The following is a 19516-nucleotide window of genomic DNA, read 5'->3' on the forward strand; positions in this document are numbered from 1 at the left end:
AGACCTCTTTTCTAAATGATAAAAAGACTTAGGTAAGTTTAGGATATCTTTTCTAAATAATAAAAGAGTTTAGTAAGTTTAGTATATCTTAGCAAGCTATTAGACTAGTTATTACAGCACGTTGATTTAAAGTTAGAAGTTTTTATGCAAATAACTTGATAATCTTATTATAACTACCTACTATCAAAGCCAACCCCCTCCATCACTTCTTATACATAAGTATCTCCCATCAAGAGAATTGCCGAAAGACTACAAGTTTTGTCCGCTACGTGCCACAGTTCTCGCCTACATTTGAGTCGCCAAACTTCAGCGATATCTTCTCCAGGCTTCACAATAGTCTTGAGTCTCTCAAGAATCTTGCTCATTCTGTCCGGAAAGACGTTGCCCGAGTATTTCAGCCACTGTCTCGCCATGAGCCCAATCTTTTCGAAGTCTCCACTTTCATTTTCGACCATCTTTGGGAAGAGCTTCTTTGGCAAGAGTCCTTCTGTGTCTATCATTGCATCCCAGCAAATGACATGGTAAAGCTCTACAGGTCGGTCAGCTCCTTCACCCGTAGCAATCTGTGGCCAGTTGATCTTTATCCAGTACGGCTCATCCATCGCAGCAATTAGTTGCCTGCGGTGTAGGCACAAGTTGTCGGCCGAGCAACTTTCCTCGCCTTGAGAACTAGCTAGCACTAGCTGAATCAACTGGTGACGATCTCTTTCGTGAGTTTTTTCCAAGTTTGTCATGAGGGCTTCTCCAAGTCCTCGGAGGCCGTTTATACGGGGCGAAACTTTTGCTGGCTCATGTGACGGGCTGGGAATGTCTTGGTCGTGTCCAACCCACCGGGAAGACCTTTGTAGTGGTGGACTTGAGAACCGTGGTGGAGTCGAAGGCCGCCGTTGTGAAGTTGAAGGCTGTGGTTTGTCTGAAAGCCATGGTGGAGGTGAAAGAGGCGAACTGCTGCGTTGAGATGGTGGTGCAACATCAGGAGTATCGACGGCAGGATCTTGGCGCGCATTCACAGTCGAGGGTGTCTCAAAAGGAGTCGGAATAGAGTCGTGATCAGCCTGAACATGCTTAACCGATGGAATATTCTCAAGTTGTTCTGTTTCTTCTGTCACAGTGGCACGTCTACGTTTCCGGCCAGTGGTACGTTTTGGTCTCCGACCATCGGCCGAATCTGGCGTTTGGGTAAGGTCGACGGTGATGGAGGTTTGGGGTCCTGAAGATCCTGAAGGTGGAGGGACGGTGATGAAAGGGTTGGGATCTTTTGATATCTCATCGTCGTTAAACTCGCACATGATGTTTTGATATGATACGGTATAGTCTTGATGGATGATGATGATGATGATGACGATGGATGAAGAGCAAAAGTTTGTAGAGTACAAGTTGGCCTGGTAGATGCCTTTCCAAAAGTACCTTGGTTAGCCAAGTATTACGAGAGAAAGCACTGCTGTGAGAGGAAGTTGCAAGTCCATAGAGTGCATACCAGGTAGGCTAGGGGAGGCAAGAAACTTTAGGACATTCATCCTATCTAAGATATGAAAATACTTAGGTAAGTTTATGATACCTTGCCAACCATTTAGATCAGTGGATTTTAGTATCCCAATCTAATGTTGCAAGTCATCTTGCTCCCCGGGGGCTGCATACCTACCTGAAGCGAGAGTGTCCGAAGTCTTTCCCCCCTAGTGACCAAGTAACTCACAACATGCTGCACTTGGGTGTTCCTACCTTGCGACCGACTGGGTATAGTACGCAGAAGAATGGCACACAGCTTACTTCCCCGGCAAGGCACCCAAGTCGGCCAGATGACCCCTGAGCCATCAACCAAGTCGCCGTTGATATATGATGCGCTACTCACAATACCAAGGTCAAGTTTGATAGGCCAGGCGCAACTAGATTTTGGAAACAAGCCCAGGCCCCAGGGTGACGATTGACAAGCTCTATGTTAACGCTTTAGCCGATCTGGGCGGCCATATCATTAAGATACATGGAGTCCACGGATGTATTTGCAGAAAGGCATCAGCCATGCCTCCTATATACAATCCTCAACTGACTTCATTATAAACACAAATATACAGGGGTATTAACTATCATCATATCCATCCTACTTCGAAGCCCTTGTATGCTCCTCATAAAACTCCAACGTCAGCGCCGCCAAAAACCCAGGAATACATCCCTTCTCCCTAACCCAGAACCCAATCTGATCATTAATCCTCCTCGCGAAATCACTCCTCGGTCCACCGCCAACCTTCATCGTGCCGCGCTCGCCATCAAACACGATGGAATTCTCATGCTCGTCTGTCTGCGAGGGGTAGAACGTGCTCTCGACGCGCATTTTGCCGTTGGGGATGAACGTCACGGTCCACCCGAGCGTGGAGAAGATGGCTTCTTTGAACTCTTGGGATTTGGAGCCCCAGACTTCTTTTAGGCGGCGCGTGCGCTTCTCGGCGGAGGCGGTTTCGGACTTGGCGGCGGTTATTTCGCGTTCCATTGCGGCGAGGACGGAGGTTGGGATCATAGGGACGGAGGAGTTGGCGTTCTTGGATTGGAGGGTTGCGAGGAGATCTTCGTTCTCCTTCTTTAGTGCTTCGAGGGTGGAGCGCTTGATAGCTTCAAAGTCTGATGTGGGATTGGACTTGAGTGATAGAACACGTGTTTGTGTTTGTTGCTTAGCAGCTTTGAGTTGTTCCTTGCTGGTAGACAAGTCTTTCTCCAGCAAAGCAATCTTGTTTTGCGACTTGGTCAATTGCTCCTCTAGCATACGCTTCTTTCGCGTGAGTTGGCCGAGTTGCTCTTGAGAACTGTCATCCTCCGCTCTTGAGCGCTTGCTTCCTGTCGCGGGTTGGGGTGTGCTTGGTGCTGAGGGCTCGATTGACGATAGCTCTGCGTGTAGGTTCTGGACTTCCATCTTATACTTGTCGACAAGATCCTCCAGCTCTTGCACGCGCTGTACGCGGGCCTGGTCAAATTGTTCTGGCTGAAGTGTCTCGTCCTCGGTATCGAAGGTCTTGAGCTGTGCGCGGAGGTATTCGACCTCCTTGACGGCCAAGGCACGTTGGCGCTCCAGTCGCATTCGGGCCTTATCGGCATTGCTAGCATTTGCCACAGTCTTCGCATTCTCGACCTCATTCTTCAGTTGAGCCTGCTCGTCGCGAAGCGATTGGATCGTGTTCTGAGCAGCAGTAATCTCAGCCTGGAGGGACCCGACCTTCTCAACATATGATGCATTCGTCAAGCGCTCTTCAACAAGGGCCCTTGCCACAGCCTCTGGCGAGTCAAACTCAGACTCGTCTGTCTCGGCAGCGTTTCTTAGATACGCCGACCAAGCCAAGCGTTCGTCTTCCAGTCGTTGTCGCTGGATACGCGCCTCGGCAAGCTCTGCTTCAATCAATTCGGCCGACTCAAGCTTTCGCTGTAATGTTCGCTTCTCTTCTTCGACAACTTCAACTGCCTTGCTCAACGCTCGTAGGTGCTTAAGTTCGGAGAGCTGATCACGATTCGTCGCCTCGAGGTTTCGGATATGCTGAACTTGTTCAGTAAGTTCCTGTCTGATGATCTCCATCGTCTCTGCATCGCCGCTTTGCGCTTTGAGTCGTAGCACATCTGCCTCGAGATTCGCGATCACTCCATCCTTCTCAGCCAATTGAGCTTGTGTTTGTTGTAGGACATTCTCCCGCTGTTCGCTCTCCTGCTCAAATTCTTGGATAGTCTTTTGCGCCGCGGCAATCTGCATCTCCATGTCTGTGGCTTTTCGGTCGGCAATTCGGGCGGCATCGTCCTTCGCTGTGGATAGGTCCTCCAACTGTTCCTGCAGCAAGCGGGCCTCATCCTCTGCTTCACGAGCCTTGCGCTCTAATTGCTTCTTATCGCCATCGATCGCGTCCTTGACTTCTTGTAATTCTCTTCGAAGAGTTTCTGTTTGCGCTACCGCTTTTTCGCGTTCAGCCTCAGCCGCTTGTCGGTGCTGCGCTTCATCTTGCTCCCGCCGTCGAGCTTGCTCCAACTTGCTGCTTTGTTCCGACGTCGCAATCTCCTTCTCTTGCTCGGCAGTCTGAATTCGATATTGCAGCGTCCCAATCTCGGCTTTCAATGACTCGATCTCTCGCCTGTACTTCTCGTACTCGTCCGCGTCCGGGGGCGCCATGTTCTCCTTATGACTTTCGCGCGAACCGGGGCGGACAGACTCGGCGACGTGGCTTTGCCTAGATTGAGGTCGAGGAATATTTGATTCGCCCGTGAACAGATTGTATGTAGGCTGTGTACTCGCGCGGAAAGAGGAAATCTGCAGCCAAGGTTCGCGGTCAGAAACTTGTGTTCGAGCTCGGGAATGTTTGTTTTGTTTTGTGTTGACTTACCCTGGACTGTCGTAGAGATGTCTGAGGTCTGTCTATAGTAGACGTGCTGGCTCGGAATCTGGCATTAACAGAGCTTCGCCGGCTCCCACGCCCATCTTTATCGTTGGGCGTATAGGAGCGCATTTTCCGAGTTTTGCGGGTTGAGTTGCTTGATTAAATGAAAGGTTGCGGTCTGGAGATGGTTTGTTTGCGATCACCACGGTAGCTTGTGTCATCACGTGACCCAGCTGGTCCTTGCGTTCAAAGAGTGGGCTTCAAGACGATATAAGAGAGATGCGGCATGAGAATATTATTATCTTAGAAGAGTTATATAAGCTTTGGAAGGGAGATGAATTAAATGTTTGTATAGTGTGATGAGTTGCTCTTATACTGAGAGCGTTTGGGCCTAGAGACTTGCCCAAGACTTTTTGAGCCAATGTGTAGGGTATGCTGGAAGAAGCTCTGCGTCAAGCTCCGCGAAGCTTCTTGAACTCTGGGGGCGTGTAACGGCAGGCTAGTTTAACGTTGAGAATTCTCAGGTAAGTCTCCGTCATGCAATTAATAGCTTGTTGACCAACTGTTATTGTTGCAACAATTAGGGTTGGTCAACAATTGTCCTATTGTCGTTGCGTCTGTTCTGCTTGTAAGTTGACTCGCATTTCGCCATAACAATAGCTCTTTGAGTTTTACACAAACCAATGGACCAATCCCAAGCCAAATTCAGGCCAAACACATCCTAAAACCCCTGACAAACTCTCCAATCACTCCCCCCATAATGACGCATCCTTGCAAACCATCCTCTCTCCAAGCTTGCCAAGTCGATATCATCCCAGTGACGTCTTCCGTACCTGATAAAGATGGACCCCTGCCCCCGTTTCTAGAGCCTCCCCCGATTGGCCATCCCACATTCCTCATGACCCACTCCCTTTCTTTTCCCTTGTGTCAAGCTTCAGACCCGACGATCACCGAAGTCGAGTTTGCGATCCATCCGCTTACAAAACCGAGCTCCACTGACGTCGATTCTTGAATGACGACGGTTTTATTCGTTCCTTTTTGCTTGCGCTTGTTTGTAGCTCTTCTTGTTCTTGGGTGAATGCAACCGAAGCTTCCGCGGCAGCTAACGACCTTGGCACCGAGAGCTTCAGCTGTAACATCATTTCTTACAACCTCTCAAGCCTTCAACCTTGAACTCAACCTCTCACATCACCTGCCGAGAACTCACATCTTCAACGATGGCCTCAATTGGCCTCCGGGTAAGCTCTATATCCCCCTACCTCTCCGCCGTCCTCTAATATCTTCAGTCCTCCGTGACCACCCGTGCCATATACCTCCGATCCTCCCACCTACGACAAATCCCTCCAACACAATACACACGATGCTACTCCAACTCAACGAAACCCCCCACCTCAAGCTCAAGCTCAAGCTCAAGCTCAAGCTCCGACGAATCCATCGCAAGTAGCGCGTCCTCAACACCAAGCAGTAAACTCAATGTCTTCAGCAGCGAATGGGAAGACCTCGACACACCCATCAAGTCCTTCGCTGACCTGCCACATCGACTCTTCGGCGCGAACCAACACATGATCATCAACTATGAGCTCAAGGAAGCTCTGCGCCTTATGCTGCGGCAGTTTAATGCGCCGATAATGTACTGCTTTGCCTACGGTTCTGGTGTCTTTCCGCAGAGCCCCTCGCAGGCTAGTATTTCGGAATCGGACTTTCGCGCTGTGCATCCGAATCCACCGGAGGCGCTTATAAAGTCGCAGAAGGGATCGCCGAAAGTGCTGGACTTTATCTTTGGTGTATCGCATGTTGAGCATTGGCATTCGATCAATATGAAGCAACATAGGAATCATTATTCGGGACTGGCTTCGCTAGGCTCGGGTGTTGTATCGCGTGTGCAGAACTGGGGTGCTGGCGTTTACTTCAATCCATACGTCGAGGTCAACGGTATGCTCATCAAGTACGGCGTCACAAGTATCGATAACCTCGTTCGCGACCTTTCTTCATGGGATAGTCTATACCTCGCTGGTCGTCTTCAAAAGCCCGTCAAGATTCTCCGCGACCATCCTCGTGTCCGACTCGCCAACCAACATAACCTCATCGCCGCTGTTCGAACAGCTCTTCTTCTCCTCCCACCACAGTTCACAGAAGCTGAACTCTACAGCACCATCGCAGGTCTGAGCTATCTAGGCGATCCACGAATGGCTCTCCCAACAGAGAACAAGAGCAAAGTCACAAACATTGTCGACAACAACATCATTCACTTCCGTCGTCTCTACGCCCCCCTTGTCAAGACCCTTCCAAATGTCGACTTCACAGGCGCTTGCCGCATCGACGACACAGACTGGATCATGAACCCCGAAGCGGGCAACAAACTCCAACAAGACATGGACCCCGTTCGCCGCGGTAACATGGTCAGACGACTCCCCCAGACCTTCCGATCACGTCTATACTTCCAGTACCAAAGACGTTTCGGTATTCCCCGCGGAGAGTTCAACGAGCTCATGAAGGCTTCAACGGATGAAGAAGGCGGTGCCGTTAAAAAGATGCAAGGAGGCGAATTTGAGCGCCGCATCGCCACAGACGACGCCCAGAAACTTAACGAAACGATGCGTATCGTCATTAAGCAAACGGTCAATTGGCCAAGTACCGTACAAAGTATCAAGGGCTTATTGATGGGCGGATTCTCGAGAACGTGGCGTTATCTGGGGGAGAAGTATTCAAAGTATAAGAAGGATCAAGATAGTAAAAAGAGCAAAAAGGCGTGATCATTTCTGTATATTAAAAGCATGTCACCTTTTATGTTCCACGGTTTTGGAGTATAAGGACAAAAAGGAATTAGTATAGAGGCAGCCAAGTAGCAAAAAGACTCTGGACATATTGTCCTTTTTTATGATTCATCATGGTTCTGTCTCTTTCAGCTCCATACATATAAGCCTACTTTCTGTTCCTCCCTAGGTGTGGTTTTTAACATACAAATACGCATACAAAGAGAAAATTATACTAAAGAAAAAGATGAAGATGGGTAACAAAATGTAGAAGAGTGAAAAGTTCACCCTAGGAACTAGCCCTATACGCTCGCTATTCAATGCGCCGCCAAGATATGGCAGATATCTTGTCTTTTCTATCCATGCACGTGAAAATTATTCAACACTACCCACTACCGTCCTTCATATTTACCGCTGACGAGCTTTCTCGAGATAGGTACGTCAACCCACTTGTGTTCTGTGCTAGCGGTGTCGTCTGCGAAGGGATCGTCCTCGGAGACATCTTTGCCTTTACCCTTGCCCTCGTCGAGTCTGGAGATGGAGATACCGCTGCCGATGACTTGATCGCCTGTGGCCGTGAGTTCCCAGCGTGCTTCGATGTGGCCAGGTTTAGGCTCTGCACCTTCTGCGCCGATGATGCGGCAGACGATCTTGTGAGGTTCGGTGGTGAGGGTGAGATCGCCGATGCGCCAGTACACAAGGTGTTTGTCCTTGAGGTGTGTTCCTACGGGCTTTGTTTGGGCACCGCTGGATTTGCCTTCGTAGGTCGCGACGATGACAACGTTGTGTAGTGTTACTGGGGCGGTGAGCTTTGAGGATGGGTTGAGCTGGTACTGAAGCAAGAGGCCGAGTTTGTCTCCTTGGGGCTTCCATGCGGGTTTGAGGGAGAGAGGAGCATGCTCGCCCAGCGTAGGGGTTTCGGAGTCCTCGGAAAATACTCGGTATGAGAATGCAGTTGCGCTCTTGGTGAGGTGAGATACGTCGAGGTTGAACTGATCGTTATGGTCAGGAGATGAGTTCTGCACAAAAATGCGGTTCGGTCCGATGCGCTCCAGGGCCGAAAAGTTGTTAATGCGGATAGTCTCGTAGCCTGATATGTGTTAGTTGGTGCAATTACCGTGATATTGGGGGTTGCTTACTCTTCGCATCACCAGAGTCACTGGGGTTGTTGACGAATGCAACCTCGCCAGTAATAGTTGTAGACTTGACAACACCATCTTCAAATATAGCAGAAACACTTTCAATGATGGACGTGTTCAGTCCTGGAGCAGTCATATGCGCATGCTGAGGGTGGTTCAGGCCACCCAATGAGTTGCCTGACCGCACAGACTGCGTATCTGAAGTACCAGCAATGCTAGCCTCAGATGCCAAGGCTGCAACTGCACTGCCCTTGGAAAGGGATTGTGCGAAAGATGGAGATGTTGGCCTAACGCTCAGGGACGAATCTGTACCGCTCTCAGGGAGGTTGGGCGGCGGCACATACATAGTATGGCGCACGTCACGACGTCCTCTCACCGTACCACTACGACGAGTGGCCGGCCCAAGCTTGAGACTGTTGGCGACGCTAGAAAGAGCAGCCATTTTGGCTTCTGGATCTTCATCCTCCACAGGTGTCTGTTGAATGTTGACCTTGAGAAGCTGGTCAGGGTCTTCGCCAGATTCCTTAGCTTCACGCTGAGCCTCAGAGATAGGGTCGTTCATTGGTGGTGGAACGGTAAATCCTTCAGCATCCTTGGTTGCGAGCTGTTGCGGCGCGGGTGTTTGGTTCTCCTGCTTGTGCGATGGCGGAGGACCAGGAGGAGGCTGGACATCTGACAGATCGGGTTCATGGTTCCCGTTGACTGTACCCCCAGCCGTTTGTGGGATCGGGCTGTCGAGCAGATTTTCGTTGTGCGACACTCCGTTCGTGTTCTCATGCGAGGCATCGGGCCTGGGTGAGTCAGTCTCGCTATTGGGTAGCTTGGGCACATCGGGAGTTTCTGCTAGAGAGGACAATCGGTGGTGCTCTGCGAGGTTGTTGGAGGAGCCTCGAGGGGAGACACCGCGGTCATTTTGGCTGTGACTGGTTCCCAATCGTCCGAAGCTGGGGCCTAGCTTTCCGGGAGAGAGTTGGCCGAAACCGGCGTGCATGCTCTGTCTCCTGCGTCCACCGAACATGGTACCGAGGCGGCGCAATTTACCACCTTGAAGCTGTTAGCAAATAGTCATTGAATGTTCCCAATGTACTTACCTGGCTTCTCTTGGGGAACCGAGTTGTTTTCGCTGATATCATCATCGCCTGCGTGGGAAGAGGCGGGAGCTGGAACAGGCGCAGGAGACGATGTGTGAGCGCTTGGAGCAGGCAAATTGGTGCTATCAGCAGTGCTTGGAGGAACTGGTGTCGAAGGAGTTGTGCCTGCGAAAGACGACTGCCGTGTTGATGTCCTTGTAGGAAGCTTCGCCTTGCCAGCCGTAGCCCTGTGAACGAATGACTGAATCTCCTTTTCCGTGTCGATTTCGAGCATCAGAGCAAGAGTCTCCATAGCATTCTCCTGCACACGTCCAGCTGAATCGGATTCGTGGGTCTGGTACTGTGTGAGAAGATCACGCAGGTTGTTCACTCGTGACTCGTCGAGGGCCTGAAGAGATTCGAAGATAAAGGGTGCCTGCGATTCCCACTGTCCTGTAGCAGATTCGAGCTTGGAAGAAGCTGCATCGACCTTTGAAGTGTTTGCACGGCCTCCTTTCTTGGTGAGCTTATCGACCTGATTCTGGGACTCTTCGAGGTCCTTAGCCATAGTCGTTAGGTTGCTGGACATAGTGTTCATGTTCTGGACATCTTTGCGGTTGGCAAAATTGCGCAGCGGATGCTCGATATCTCTCTCGATGCGATCGGCAAGCTGATGATGCGAGTGGGCGATGTTTTCCGTCGAGTCGATGATCCTATTCCACGGCGCTTGGAACACACTGCAGTTCTGTGAGTGATTGCGATACAAAAGCCTCAGGAGGGATGTTTACCCTAGCTCAGACTGAGAATTGGGAACCTTGAAGGTAGCAAGCTTCTTGAGGCCCTGCACGTACTGATCCTCCACGCGACGGCGCTCCTGCGTAGAATTGATTAGCGGGATGTCGACGAGGCTCGCAGCATGATGCCATGTCGTTGCGTAGCCATTGGCGGTTTGCGGATTGTCGTACCTGGAGCCAGTCGGCAATTTCGGTGTTGACGCGGGACATGCGCTTCATTCGTTCGGTAAGAGTCTGCACCGCCTGGCTGGGCTGAAGAGTTGCCTATTCATAGCGCAAAAGAGTCAGCCAAAGTTCAGCCTGGTATTGTATTGACTTTTGCCTCCATTGTCGCCCGTGGCGATAGAATTGGAAGTCGAGGGGATTAAGCTCACCAGCATGGCGGGATACTCGGCCCTGGCCATATCCTCCATGATGGGCAGCGCAAAGGATTACTGTAATTATGTATAGATGCGGATGAGGGAGTGGTGAATTAATTATAGGATTAATCGCTCGAGGACGTGATGCGCATGGCGGTCTTGGTTGAGCGAGAGGGGTCGGTCGAGATTCGGAGGTAGACAAGCTGAGTTCGTATGCGATGATGAGCTACGTAACAAAGGAGTATCCGTAGTAGATCAGATGATTGTGTTATTATCGGAAGAGTCGGACTCTGAGGAGTAAGTGAGTATTATTGCCGCAGAATGCGTAGATCCAATGCAATGCAATGCAACCGAGGATGGACGGGACGCGAGGTTGGAAAGATGACAGAAGAGTAACTTAATGCCTTGGCTGGGACGACAACGGCTAAAAGGCCTGACCTAGAGAGAGAGGCTGGCACTGAAAGTGAGCGAAACAAGACAGGGCTGGCAGAGTCAGGTTTGGGCTTGGGCTGGGGTAGCTTAGCTTGGAGACGGTGGAGCTAAGTTAATGGGCAAAACGTTTGGTGGTTGGTTAATTTTCTCTAGAGCCCTTCGAGAAGTTCCCTAACAAATTAAGTTAGAGTCACGAGGCCACGACATGACCTCATAGCATAAAGTCGTCTCGGTACTCACATAATATCAACCCAGATGAAGCTTTATATTCAAGTATCTTATACTCCGTACACTGAAGCAATATCTAGATCTGTTCTGGCTTGACAGGCATTGCATAACTATTATACCCCCTGCTCCTCGTCATCTTGGCCTTGTTTCTGCTTTATGAAATAGCGGGCCTGTTCTCCATCTGTTTTTCCACCAGAAACCAGATGCTCAAACCTGAGACATCCCAGTAACAAAGGCTGATCTTTGCTGTTCTTACCATCAGGCGGGGAAATTTATCTGTTGTGCTATAATCTTTTGACAGCAATTGACTTTCTAGATCTTATTTGACCTGTCATCTACAGTATCTAAACAACCCTGCAAACAATGGAACTACCGGAATGGAAAGCTGCGTTGACTATGTCTCAGCGCTATGAGACGATTCAAAAAATGTAAGTAGCCTAATGTGTAACGTACAAATACTAACTCACATACGTAGACAAGCCTCCCTTGCTACAACCAGCATGAGTGAGGCCATCGCCATAGAACAGGCCGCCTACCAAATCGCTTCTACTCAGGTGCGCCGAATTTCAGCGGTCCAGAACTCGCGGATCCGCTGACATGGCCTAGGACGAGTACAATCTCGCCTGTCAGCCAACCTCGACACCAACACCTCCGCCCCCTCAGGAGGAAGAGGAGGGTGACTCTGGGATACGCATTGGGCCGTATGGGAATTGCCGGCCTGTATCCGATGGCGTGACTTCAGAGGTCTTTCGTTCTGGTGATAAGGCGCTTAAAGTCATTGTGACTTATCAGGATATTGAGCCGCATAATCCGCAGAGGGAGGCCAAGATTCTAAAGGGGTTGAGAGAACCGTGTATTCCTCTCCTCGAAACGTTTCGAGATCAGGAGCAGAGATTTGTTCTGGTCTTTCCGTTCATGCCGTATACTTTGGCAGACCTTCTCGCCAATGGTCCTTTACCGCTTAATGCTGTCCGGTCTATCTTCCGAGATGTTTTGCACGCTTTGAAGGATATACACGCACAAGGCATCATCCATCGTGACATCAAACCGTCCGCAATCCTCCTCTCATCTCCAACTGGTCCAGCATATCTCTCCGACTTTGGCACAGCATGGCATCCCGAGCTATCAACCCAGTCAGAACCAGCAGACGATAAAATCCTCGATATTGGAACAGGCCCTTACCGCGCAATAGAAGTACTCTTCGGACATAAATCCTACGGAACAGAGGTTGATATGTGGGGAATAGGCGTCATGCTTTCAGAAGCACTCCGCGATCCTCCAACCCCTATATTCGAGTCTCGAGCGGTCCATGAAGATGGCAATCAGCTCGGTCTTATCCTCAGCGTCTTCAAGACTATTGGTACGCCCACGCCTGAGACATGGCCCGAGGCAAAACAATTCAAGGTCGCACCTTTCGAGCTCTGGACTGTCTTCCCCGCTCGTCCTTGGGAAGACCTTCTTCCCAATGCAGACCCCGACTTCATCGACCTCGTGTCATTGCTCCTTCGCTACGATAGTCAGCGACTTACTGCTGATCAGGTCAGTTCTTATTCACCTTATTTGCCCTAGTTGCATCACTAATCAAGGTCCCAGGCTCTTGCTCACAAAGCCTTGGCCGTGAACCCCTGAGGTCAGTTGGCAGAGCATCATATCGCTGAAGCACTGGCATTGCATACCAATAATGAACAACTCACCGTCAAATTCATTGCCAATGTTATACTCTTTCCCTCGTTTAATCTATATAACCCGACCGAAACTCCTGTCTCGTCGATCAATCTCATCAATTCACCACACGCTACAAACAAGAATCCAACACATCCCAAAACGCTTACACAAATAGACCAACACTTATAACACACAGTAAATAAATACACGCTCCAATTACGCTTCAAAAATACTCCAAACAGACACAATGGGCGCCCCCGAAGGCACGTACTCCATGTCCTTCTCTCCAACATCCCTAACCCCAAGCAGATAACAACAAGTTCATCCCCTCCGAGGTCGACAAGTTCAAGAACCCTCCTAGGCGCGACAATACTGGCAATGACAATGCTGGAAGCTCCGAAAAGAACGGAGACTCTGACAAGAAGGACGACAAGCAGAGCGGATTTGTGGAGAATAAGGAGGAGGGTGGTGCGAGGCTTGTTGAAGAGAGCGAGGACAACGAGGAGGGTGGTGCCAAGCTGTAGACGCGCCATTGACCCAATCTCTCTACCGGAACATGGTATTAGATGCTAATGAAAAACTTTTTTATTCTATCTTCTATACTATACTACCCAGTGGTGCTCCTTCTAACCCTGCCGTCTCTTCGTATCCGAGCCCAGATAGTCAATTGGGTTTCGACACAGTGGGCAAGTATTCTGGTTACTGCTCTGGAACCACTTGTACAAACACGTCCTATGGAATAAGTTCTTGCAAGTGGTGCATCGCTTATCAGGCATTCGCTTGTCAGTCGAGATAATGCTGTAGCAAATAGCACACTCGCTCTGGCCCTTGAGCGCACCGAGGATGTTTCGCTTGAAGACTTGTAGACCATCGATGATGTTGCCGTTGGAGAAGGTGATGACACCCTGTGTCGTCATGATCCAACTCTGCCACTTCTTCTCATTGACAGCGACACGGTTGAGGCTCTGGACAGAGACGTTTTCGATGGGATAATTTTGAGGGATCTTGATGGCAATTGCCGCTTGATCCTCATCAACTTCATAGCCAGCTATGATTTCTCTAGAGGATCTAGCAACACGTACAACAAGTTCTTTCTCGTCCATAGCAGGAGGCTCCTGGCTATCAGCCCACTTTTGGACTTCATCTAGGACATCTGTGACGATGATGGGTGAGAAGTACTTGGTTGTCCACGACTCAACAGCGATGCGCGTCTGCTTCGAGCGACAGTCAATGTACCAAGCACGGAACAAGCCAGGGGTGTACTTGTGAAGAAGATAGAAGAGATGAACCAATAGCCACTGCATGTTCTTCTCCTCGGGCTCCGACTCTGCCAACTTCACATCGTAGTCTTGGATGTGCTCTGAAGTGAGGTTAACCTTTTCTAGCTTCAATGGATGAGCAGCTGAGTGACCTAGCACGTCAAACATGAAGTCTAGCAGTGGCCCTACACAGTTATCTTGCTTAAGGTTGTCGGTAAAGTCGTTTCGGATCTTGAATGATGATGTCGAGTAGGCATCAAAGACGAGCTTCCAGGATAGGAGATATGAGCGGATAGGAGAGGGAAACTCGGCGAGCATCTCGTCTGAGTACTTCTCAAGCGTGGGGGCGTCAAGAAGAAGTGAGAGGAGTTCGTCAGGGAGTCGGGCATCTGTGACTATCAGTTCTTGGTCTTCATGGGGTAGATCGTTACACATACCTGTCTTTTCCAGCAAAGCATCAATGGACTTCTGCTGTTGCTGTTCAGGAAGAGCCTGGTGAAGCAGGTTAAACGCAGCTGTCTGGATGTCCCGCGATTCCGACGCCACCAAGCCAAAGATATCAGACAGATCAGGCACATGTCGCAGAGAAATCTTCTGGACCTCTCGGCAAAGCATGGCATCCACAATCTCAAGTGGCTGGGAGCGAGTATCCCGAGGAAGTCGCAACAGTTCAATCAACGCCCTAGGCTTGGCACTGGCGTACTCCTTAAGGGCATCTTCAAGATCATCGTTAGGCTCTTGCAAAGACTCAATGGTCTTGAATAACCTGAGTGAAGAGTGAATGAAGGGAAGAGCCTCGTTCAACTCGAACTCGTGGGCGCGGTTCCACAGCGATATGCAAAACTCGATGGTCTTTTCCCAGTAAGATCCGTAAACGTCCTTCATACAAGGTAGCAGTTTGTTCAATGCTCGACAAATCTCCGCACAAAGGGCTGGGCTCAGGCTCTCAGGTTCGTCCAGCCAAGAGGTGATTTGACGGACGGCAAAAACGATTCGGTTGTTAGCCACGGGCATTTCACCCGCGTCGTAAATCTGAGCACATTGCGACAGAAGAACAAGAGTCATCAACGTCTTGTCACTATCTGCCTTGGCTCCTGCGATCTCACTCACAACCTTGTTGCAGAAGTTGCTAGCAATCTTGGAGGGCTGCAGAGTCTCACCAAACCCAGCAATGATAGCCGAGGCCGGCAGGACGGTGGTAGGGCCAATCTTGAGAACATCAGGCTTCAGAAGAGCGTCTTCGAAACTGGATGGTGCTCCATGTGCCTCAGCCAGGAATTGGACAAGCTCACTGAGCGCACGTGCACTGTATAGCCCTCTGGGCGTCAGCTCTTGCGAGTGTTGGGTCAACAGATCAATGAGGTCTTGGATGATCGGCTTCTCTTCCGAGTCGCTCCAGGCACTAGCATCAGCAGCCAACTGATTTAAGATCCCACGTGTCTTGGAAACGAACTCCTCGGCCTGTGCGCTCGCTTCAGCATGCTTCAGGGTTTGCCACAATCGGTTCTCCTCCATGCAGGTGATTTGATCGGAGATGAGCTGCACAGTCAGACATTGAAGATACAACAGCTCAAGCTGGAAAGGCTTGGGAAGTTGAGACAGTGGAAGCTTCTCCGAAAGCTGAGACACGTAGAGGGCCATTCTTGTAGGAATGGCACGTCCCTTTCTGTCCCGATAAATTCTTAGATTGGTAGATCGAGGAGCTGCCTTTACCAATGCAGCAGCACCACCGATACTGTTGGTAATTGACAGAGCCGGATTGACGGACAATTCCAAGAAGGGCGCAAGCTCCTTCATCCACACGTTGGTGCTAGGGAAGAGCTCTTCAGATGGAATGTCACTCGAAGCCGCGTTGTATGCTTGCGACACCAACGTGTTGATATCTAGAGACTGCGTTCCCGCTCGCTCGAGGTTGGCTTGAACGACAGCTATAACAGGTAGTTTTCCATCAGTGTGAGTATCTAGAAGAGTGCGGATGGCAGTCGCCTTTGAAGAAATAGTGGAATCCTCAAGCTCAGATAGACCGAGAAGCAGAGCTACCAATGTTGTGTGAACGCGTTCATCGCGGGACAACAGCTCTGGTCGACCCTTGGCAGCAATCTCCAAGGCTTGGAGGGTTGATTCCGTCTTCCCAGGATCCTTCTCAAGGATTTCGACAAGAGCTTGAACAAGCTCTCGGTAATTGCTGTCGGTAAGAGTCTGATATGTGACAGCAGCTTCCAACAATTCCCAATCATTGCTACCACCGACCGCTAAAAGAGCAGCCTGGCCAATAATGTGCTTTTGCAAGTCCATATTGCCTTTTGCGAGAACAGCTCCTCTGTCGTTGGAGATCAAGGAGGCAAGGGCAACATCACGAGTAGCCTCTGATGGTAGATCGAGGACAGCCTCAACCCAAGAGTTCCAGATAGGTGCGAATTGAGTCGACACAGAGCCGAAAAGGTGAAGCGAAGAGAGAAGGTACCTGGAAGAGGGTGAAGTAACAGCTTTCGCAGCATCATCACGAGCCAAAGTAGTGAAAAACGTCGAGAGCTTTGCAGCTCCATCGCCGTCGAATAAGCGAGGTGCCATACTCAATGCATATTCGATGATTCGGGCTGCGCCAAATGGCTTCAAGTTCCGGCTCTCCAGCAGTGCGATACTCTGAGAAATGGCCTTGAGAGAGGGCTGAGCTGTATGGTCTTGCACGTCTTCTTCGAGGTCAGCTATCTTCTCCTCAATCTGGCCCACCAGGCCGAACCACCGTCGACCTTCCTCTGAGATCTTTTCTTGAGATTGTTGATACTCTCGCGAAACCTCGGGCAGCGATCCGGAGATCTTTGCGCAGAAGACACTGGCGAGGCGGTCCCATTCCTCCTTGGATGCAGACACCACTGACGGTGACGCTTGGACAGTGGCGATGTAAGCTTCGACCAGGACGGAAATCGCGTTTGGACCAAGTGGTATAGGTACCGTCTTTTCTGATACCGAGAACAAGAACTGCTCGATAAGAGGGAAGAGATGTTCTTGCACAAATGGTAGTTGATCGTCGGCGGGTAGGTTTTTCAGCAGTCGTTTGGCTGTGTCGATGAAGCACTTCCATGCATAGGAAGTGTTCGTTCGAGGTTCATCGCGATGTGTGATACCAGACTTGAGAGAAGTCAAAAATTGGGAAGCGACCTCGGGTGTGATCAAATCCGATGGCAGAACCATCAGTAGTTGATCTAAGTACTCCCAGAACTTGGGTGGGCTCCCTTGAGACCCCTTGGCGACGAATGCCTGCAGCCTGCCAAGGGGAGACTTTGGACCGCTCGATGTCTTCGCCGATGTCCAAACATCGGGATATGTTTGTGTCATTTTTGTCAACGCTCGCACATATTCGAGCGCCGAGCCAGCTTGGTTGGTCTTTAGACCTCCTGTAATGAAGGCTTGCTTGACCTTCGTATCATCGGCATACGGCAACTTCCGGTCGATGGAAGCGAACAGCAGCTGACATACTGTCTTCCTGACCGACGAGTCATTGAAAGTAATGGTCTTCCAAACGTTTTCCTCCGCAAAATAGTCATCGTACCGAGATTGCAACTTCTCCAGGTTACTTGGCTCGACCTTTTGTAGTAAACTCAAGACAAGTGACAAGCTAGCAGTAACAACTCGGTAATACTTTGCCTCGGCATCCTCCGCCGTCGTTGATCGTTCATCGCTCAGCGTATCTTGTGTTTCTTGAATAGCATCAATGGCATAGTCAAGGATCTGGCCCTGGCACTTGGTCCAAAACGCAAGGACCTTTTCAGGGGTGTTAAGAAACGAGGTTAGACCGTCGCTAGCAGCCCTGGCAACAACGCGGTCGCGGTCATACAGGCCAGCAAGCCATGCGCCGACGATCTTTGGCAGATGACGTTCAAAACGCTTGCGGGCTGATTTCATGAGCTCAAACTGAAGGTTATGCGTCAGTTCACGCACGCGACGTGAGTTGTCTATAGATGTGCGAGGATATATTTGGACCTATTCATATTGGTAAGTGGTAATATTCAAGAACTGTCAAATGATAACTCACCCAAACGTCGAGGATGCCCTCTTCAACCCCGCCATCCTTGTCAAATGGATGAGCCTGTACATAAGCTAGTAGCTCCTCGAGCGCTTTAGCCTTGGTGGTGCTATCCTTCTTCAGAATGTTCTTGAGCGACACAACAACATTCGGATCCGAGACAGCAGCAAATGAAGGAGGCTCGGCGAGGTACGACAAGGAAGTCCCGGAGGCGGCGGTGCCAAAGCCTCCGAAGCCCGAGAAACCGGAGCGGGGTCCTTCAAAACCACGGCCGGTCGGCTTCCCTTGAGACCGCTTCATGACTGTGATGGTTTGGTGATGACCAGGTGAGAATATCGACGTGAAGCTGAATCAAAAGGTGATAGGTGCCGCTCGGCTGATGATCGGTTGTACTCTAAATCGGTCGAGGCTTCCAAGTCTGATGATGATATCAAATTTGGTGGTGAGGCAATGATGTCACGTAGCACGGACCGTGGCTAAACTTAGGGCCTTTAATCTAAGTGACAAAAAGACTGAGGCAAACTCAGTGTAGCTTGGCGTGTCTTTAGACTAGACCTTTTTGGCACCTTCGGGCGTGGTCGATTTCATGAAGGTGAGCGGGTCGGGCTATCCACTGTATGAGCCTCACTCACGACAGAGGAAGACGATGGATAATAGCAAAGTTAATGAGTTAAGAGATGATATGGTATCTTAGAAAGAGAAGTTAGAGGTTTTTAACATCTGTAATTAAAATTGTTGCTTTCAAGTTTCTTCATTCGTCAGTAGACTCTCACACCGAGCCCTGGCCGTCTTGACTCACGCCGATCTTCTCAGCCTGGTCAGTGACAAATGGGTATTGCAAGTGAGTTTCCAACGCGAAATATCTGTGAAAGGCTTGCACATAATTCCTTTATGAACTCTAGCTGCCACTTACTCTACGGGGAATATAGAATAACTTTCATCTCAACTTCGATTAAAGATTATACGTAGGAAAAGCTTGAGATTGCAAGTGCTCTACCAATAGAAAGTAGTTCCGATTTTTCTTCACGATGTCCAGCTAACCTAGACCTGAGACCAACCATAGAAATACTTATCATTTTGTCTCAAGTCACTTCAAGAGTCTGCTTTTACCTTTTCTTAGGTGAAGCGATCATACGTAAGGTAAGAATAATTTTAAGATTATCTTATGGCATTAGATCTTTCATGGTAGTTCCTTCATTAAGCGCCCGCTGTAGGAACCATTGAGAGCCATCGGTTTACTAACAATGAACGGAGTGCTGCGGCTCACACAGTGTGCCAATCAGCTTACGGAACCCCTGTAATCACTTCTCAAACCGTCGACTTACAGCATGAAATACACTATCGATTCACAGAGGCACAGATGTGACTTATCAGCTCGTGATACCAATCACTTTAAAGATAAGCAGAGCATTAGCACAGGCTCAAGTTTTGTAACTGTCAATGGCAGAACTCT

General features: G+C 49.8%; 6 protein-coding genes across 6 annotated transcripts; 2 read left to right on the forward strand and 4 right to left on the reverse strand.

Annotated features, from left to right (window-relative positions):
* Positions 1 to 209: 209 nt before the first annotated feature.
* Positions 210 to 1517, reverse strand: FOBCDRAFT_277822 (uncharacterized protein; the record flags this gene model as incomplete). Its single annotated transcript, XM_031188941.3, has 2 exons — positions 210 to 1393; positions 1478 to 1517. The coding sequence occupies 2 exons, from the start codon at positions 1515 to 1517 to the stop codon at positions 210 to 212; spliced, it is 1224 nt and encodes a 407-aa protein (XP_031036206.3).
* Positions 1518 to 1876: 359 nt separating this feature from the next.
* Positions 1877 to 4666, reverse strand: FOBCDRAFT_228945 (spindle assembly checkpoint component Mad1). Its single transcript, XM_031188940.3, has 2 exons — positions 4347 to 4666; positions 1877 to 4273 (listed from the first exon to the last, which is right to left on the reverse strand). The coding sequence occupies exons 1-2, from the start codon at positions 4467 to 4469 to the stop codon at positions 2096 to 2098; spliced, it is 2301 nt and encodes a 766-aa protein (XP_031036205.1). The 5' UTR covers positions 4470 to 4666; the 3' UTR covers positions 1877 to 2095.
* A 523-nt stretch (positions 4667 to 5189) lies between these two features.
* On the forward strand, positions 5190 to 7093 carry FOBCDRAFT_187361 (mitochondrial matrix Mmp37-domain-containing protein; the record flags this gene model as incomplete). The annotated part of the gene is made up of 2 exons (XM_031188939.3): positions 5190 to 5578; positions 5627 to 7093. The coding sequence occupies exons 1-2, from the start codon at positions 5558 to 5560 to the stop codon at positions 7091 to 7093; spliced, it is 1488 nt and encodes a 495-aa protein (XP_031036204.2). The 5' UTR covers positions 5190 to 5557.
* A 392-nt stretch (positions 7094 to 7485) lies between these two features.
* Positions 7486 to 10509, reverse strand: FOBCDRAFT_277825 (Muniscin C-terminal mu homology domain-containing protein; the record flags this gene model as incomplete). Its single annotated transcript, XM_031188938.2, has 6 exons — positions 7486 to 8183; positions 8233 to 9276; positions 9324 to 10039; positions 10091 to 10176; positions 10268 to 10360; positions 10471 to 10509. 6 exons carry the CDS (start codon positions 10507 to 10509, stop codon positions 7486 to 7488), a joined length of 2676 nt encoding a protein of 891 aa, XP_031036203.2.
* A 969-nt stretch (positions 10510 to 11478) lies between these two features.
* FOBCDRAFT_296810 (kinase-like domain-containing protein) lies at positions 11479 to 12744 on the forward strand (the record flags this gene model as incomplete). The annotated part of the gene is made up of 4 exons (XM_059611899.1): positions 11479 to 11543; positions 11591 to 11669; positions 11722 to 12654; positions 12709 to 12744. The coding sequence occupies 4 exons, from the start codon at positions 11479 to 11481 to the stop codon at positions 12742 to 12744; spliced, it is 1113 nt and encodes a 370-aa protein (XP_059465588.1).
* Positions 12745 to 13352: 608 nt separating this feature from the next.
* On the reverse strand, positions 13353 to 18363 carry FOBCDRAFT_296813 (ubiquitin-protein ligase RKR1; the record flags this gene model as incomplete). The annotated part of the gene is made up of 3 exons (XM_031188935.3): positions 13353 to 14428; positions 14477 to 18020; positions 18073 to 18363. The coding sequence occupies 3 exons, from the start codon at positions 18361 to 18363 to the stop codon at positions 13407 to 13409; spliced, it is 4857 nt and encodes a 1618-aa protein (XP_031036200.2). The 3' UTR covers positions 13353 to 13406.
* Between the last annotated feature and the right edge of the window lie 1153 nt (positions 18364 to 19516).

This window comes from Fusarium oxysporum, chromosome VIII (genome assembly GCF_013085055.1).
Source record: "Fusarium oxysporum Fo47 chromosome VIII, complete sequence".
Lineage (NCBI taxonomy): Eukaryota > Fungi > Ascomycota > Sordariomycetes > Hypocreales > Nectriaceae > Fusarium > Fusarium oxysporum.

Excerpts from the sequence above, each read along its gene's own strand:
- FOBCDRAFT_228945 (XM_031188940.3), bottom strand. The coding sequence starts at position 4,469 with ATGCGCTCCTATACGCCCAACGATAAAGATGGGCGTGGGAGCCGGCGA. Across the intron at positions 4,274-4,346 it reads CATCTCTACGACAGTCCAGG|ATTTCCTCTTTCCGCGCGAG; the intron begins GTAAGTCAACAC and ends CCTTGGCTGCAG.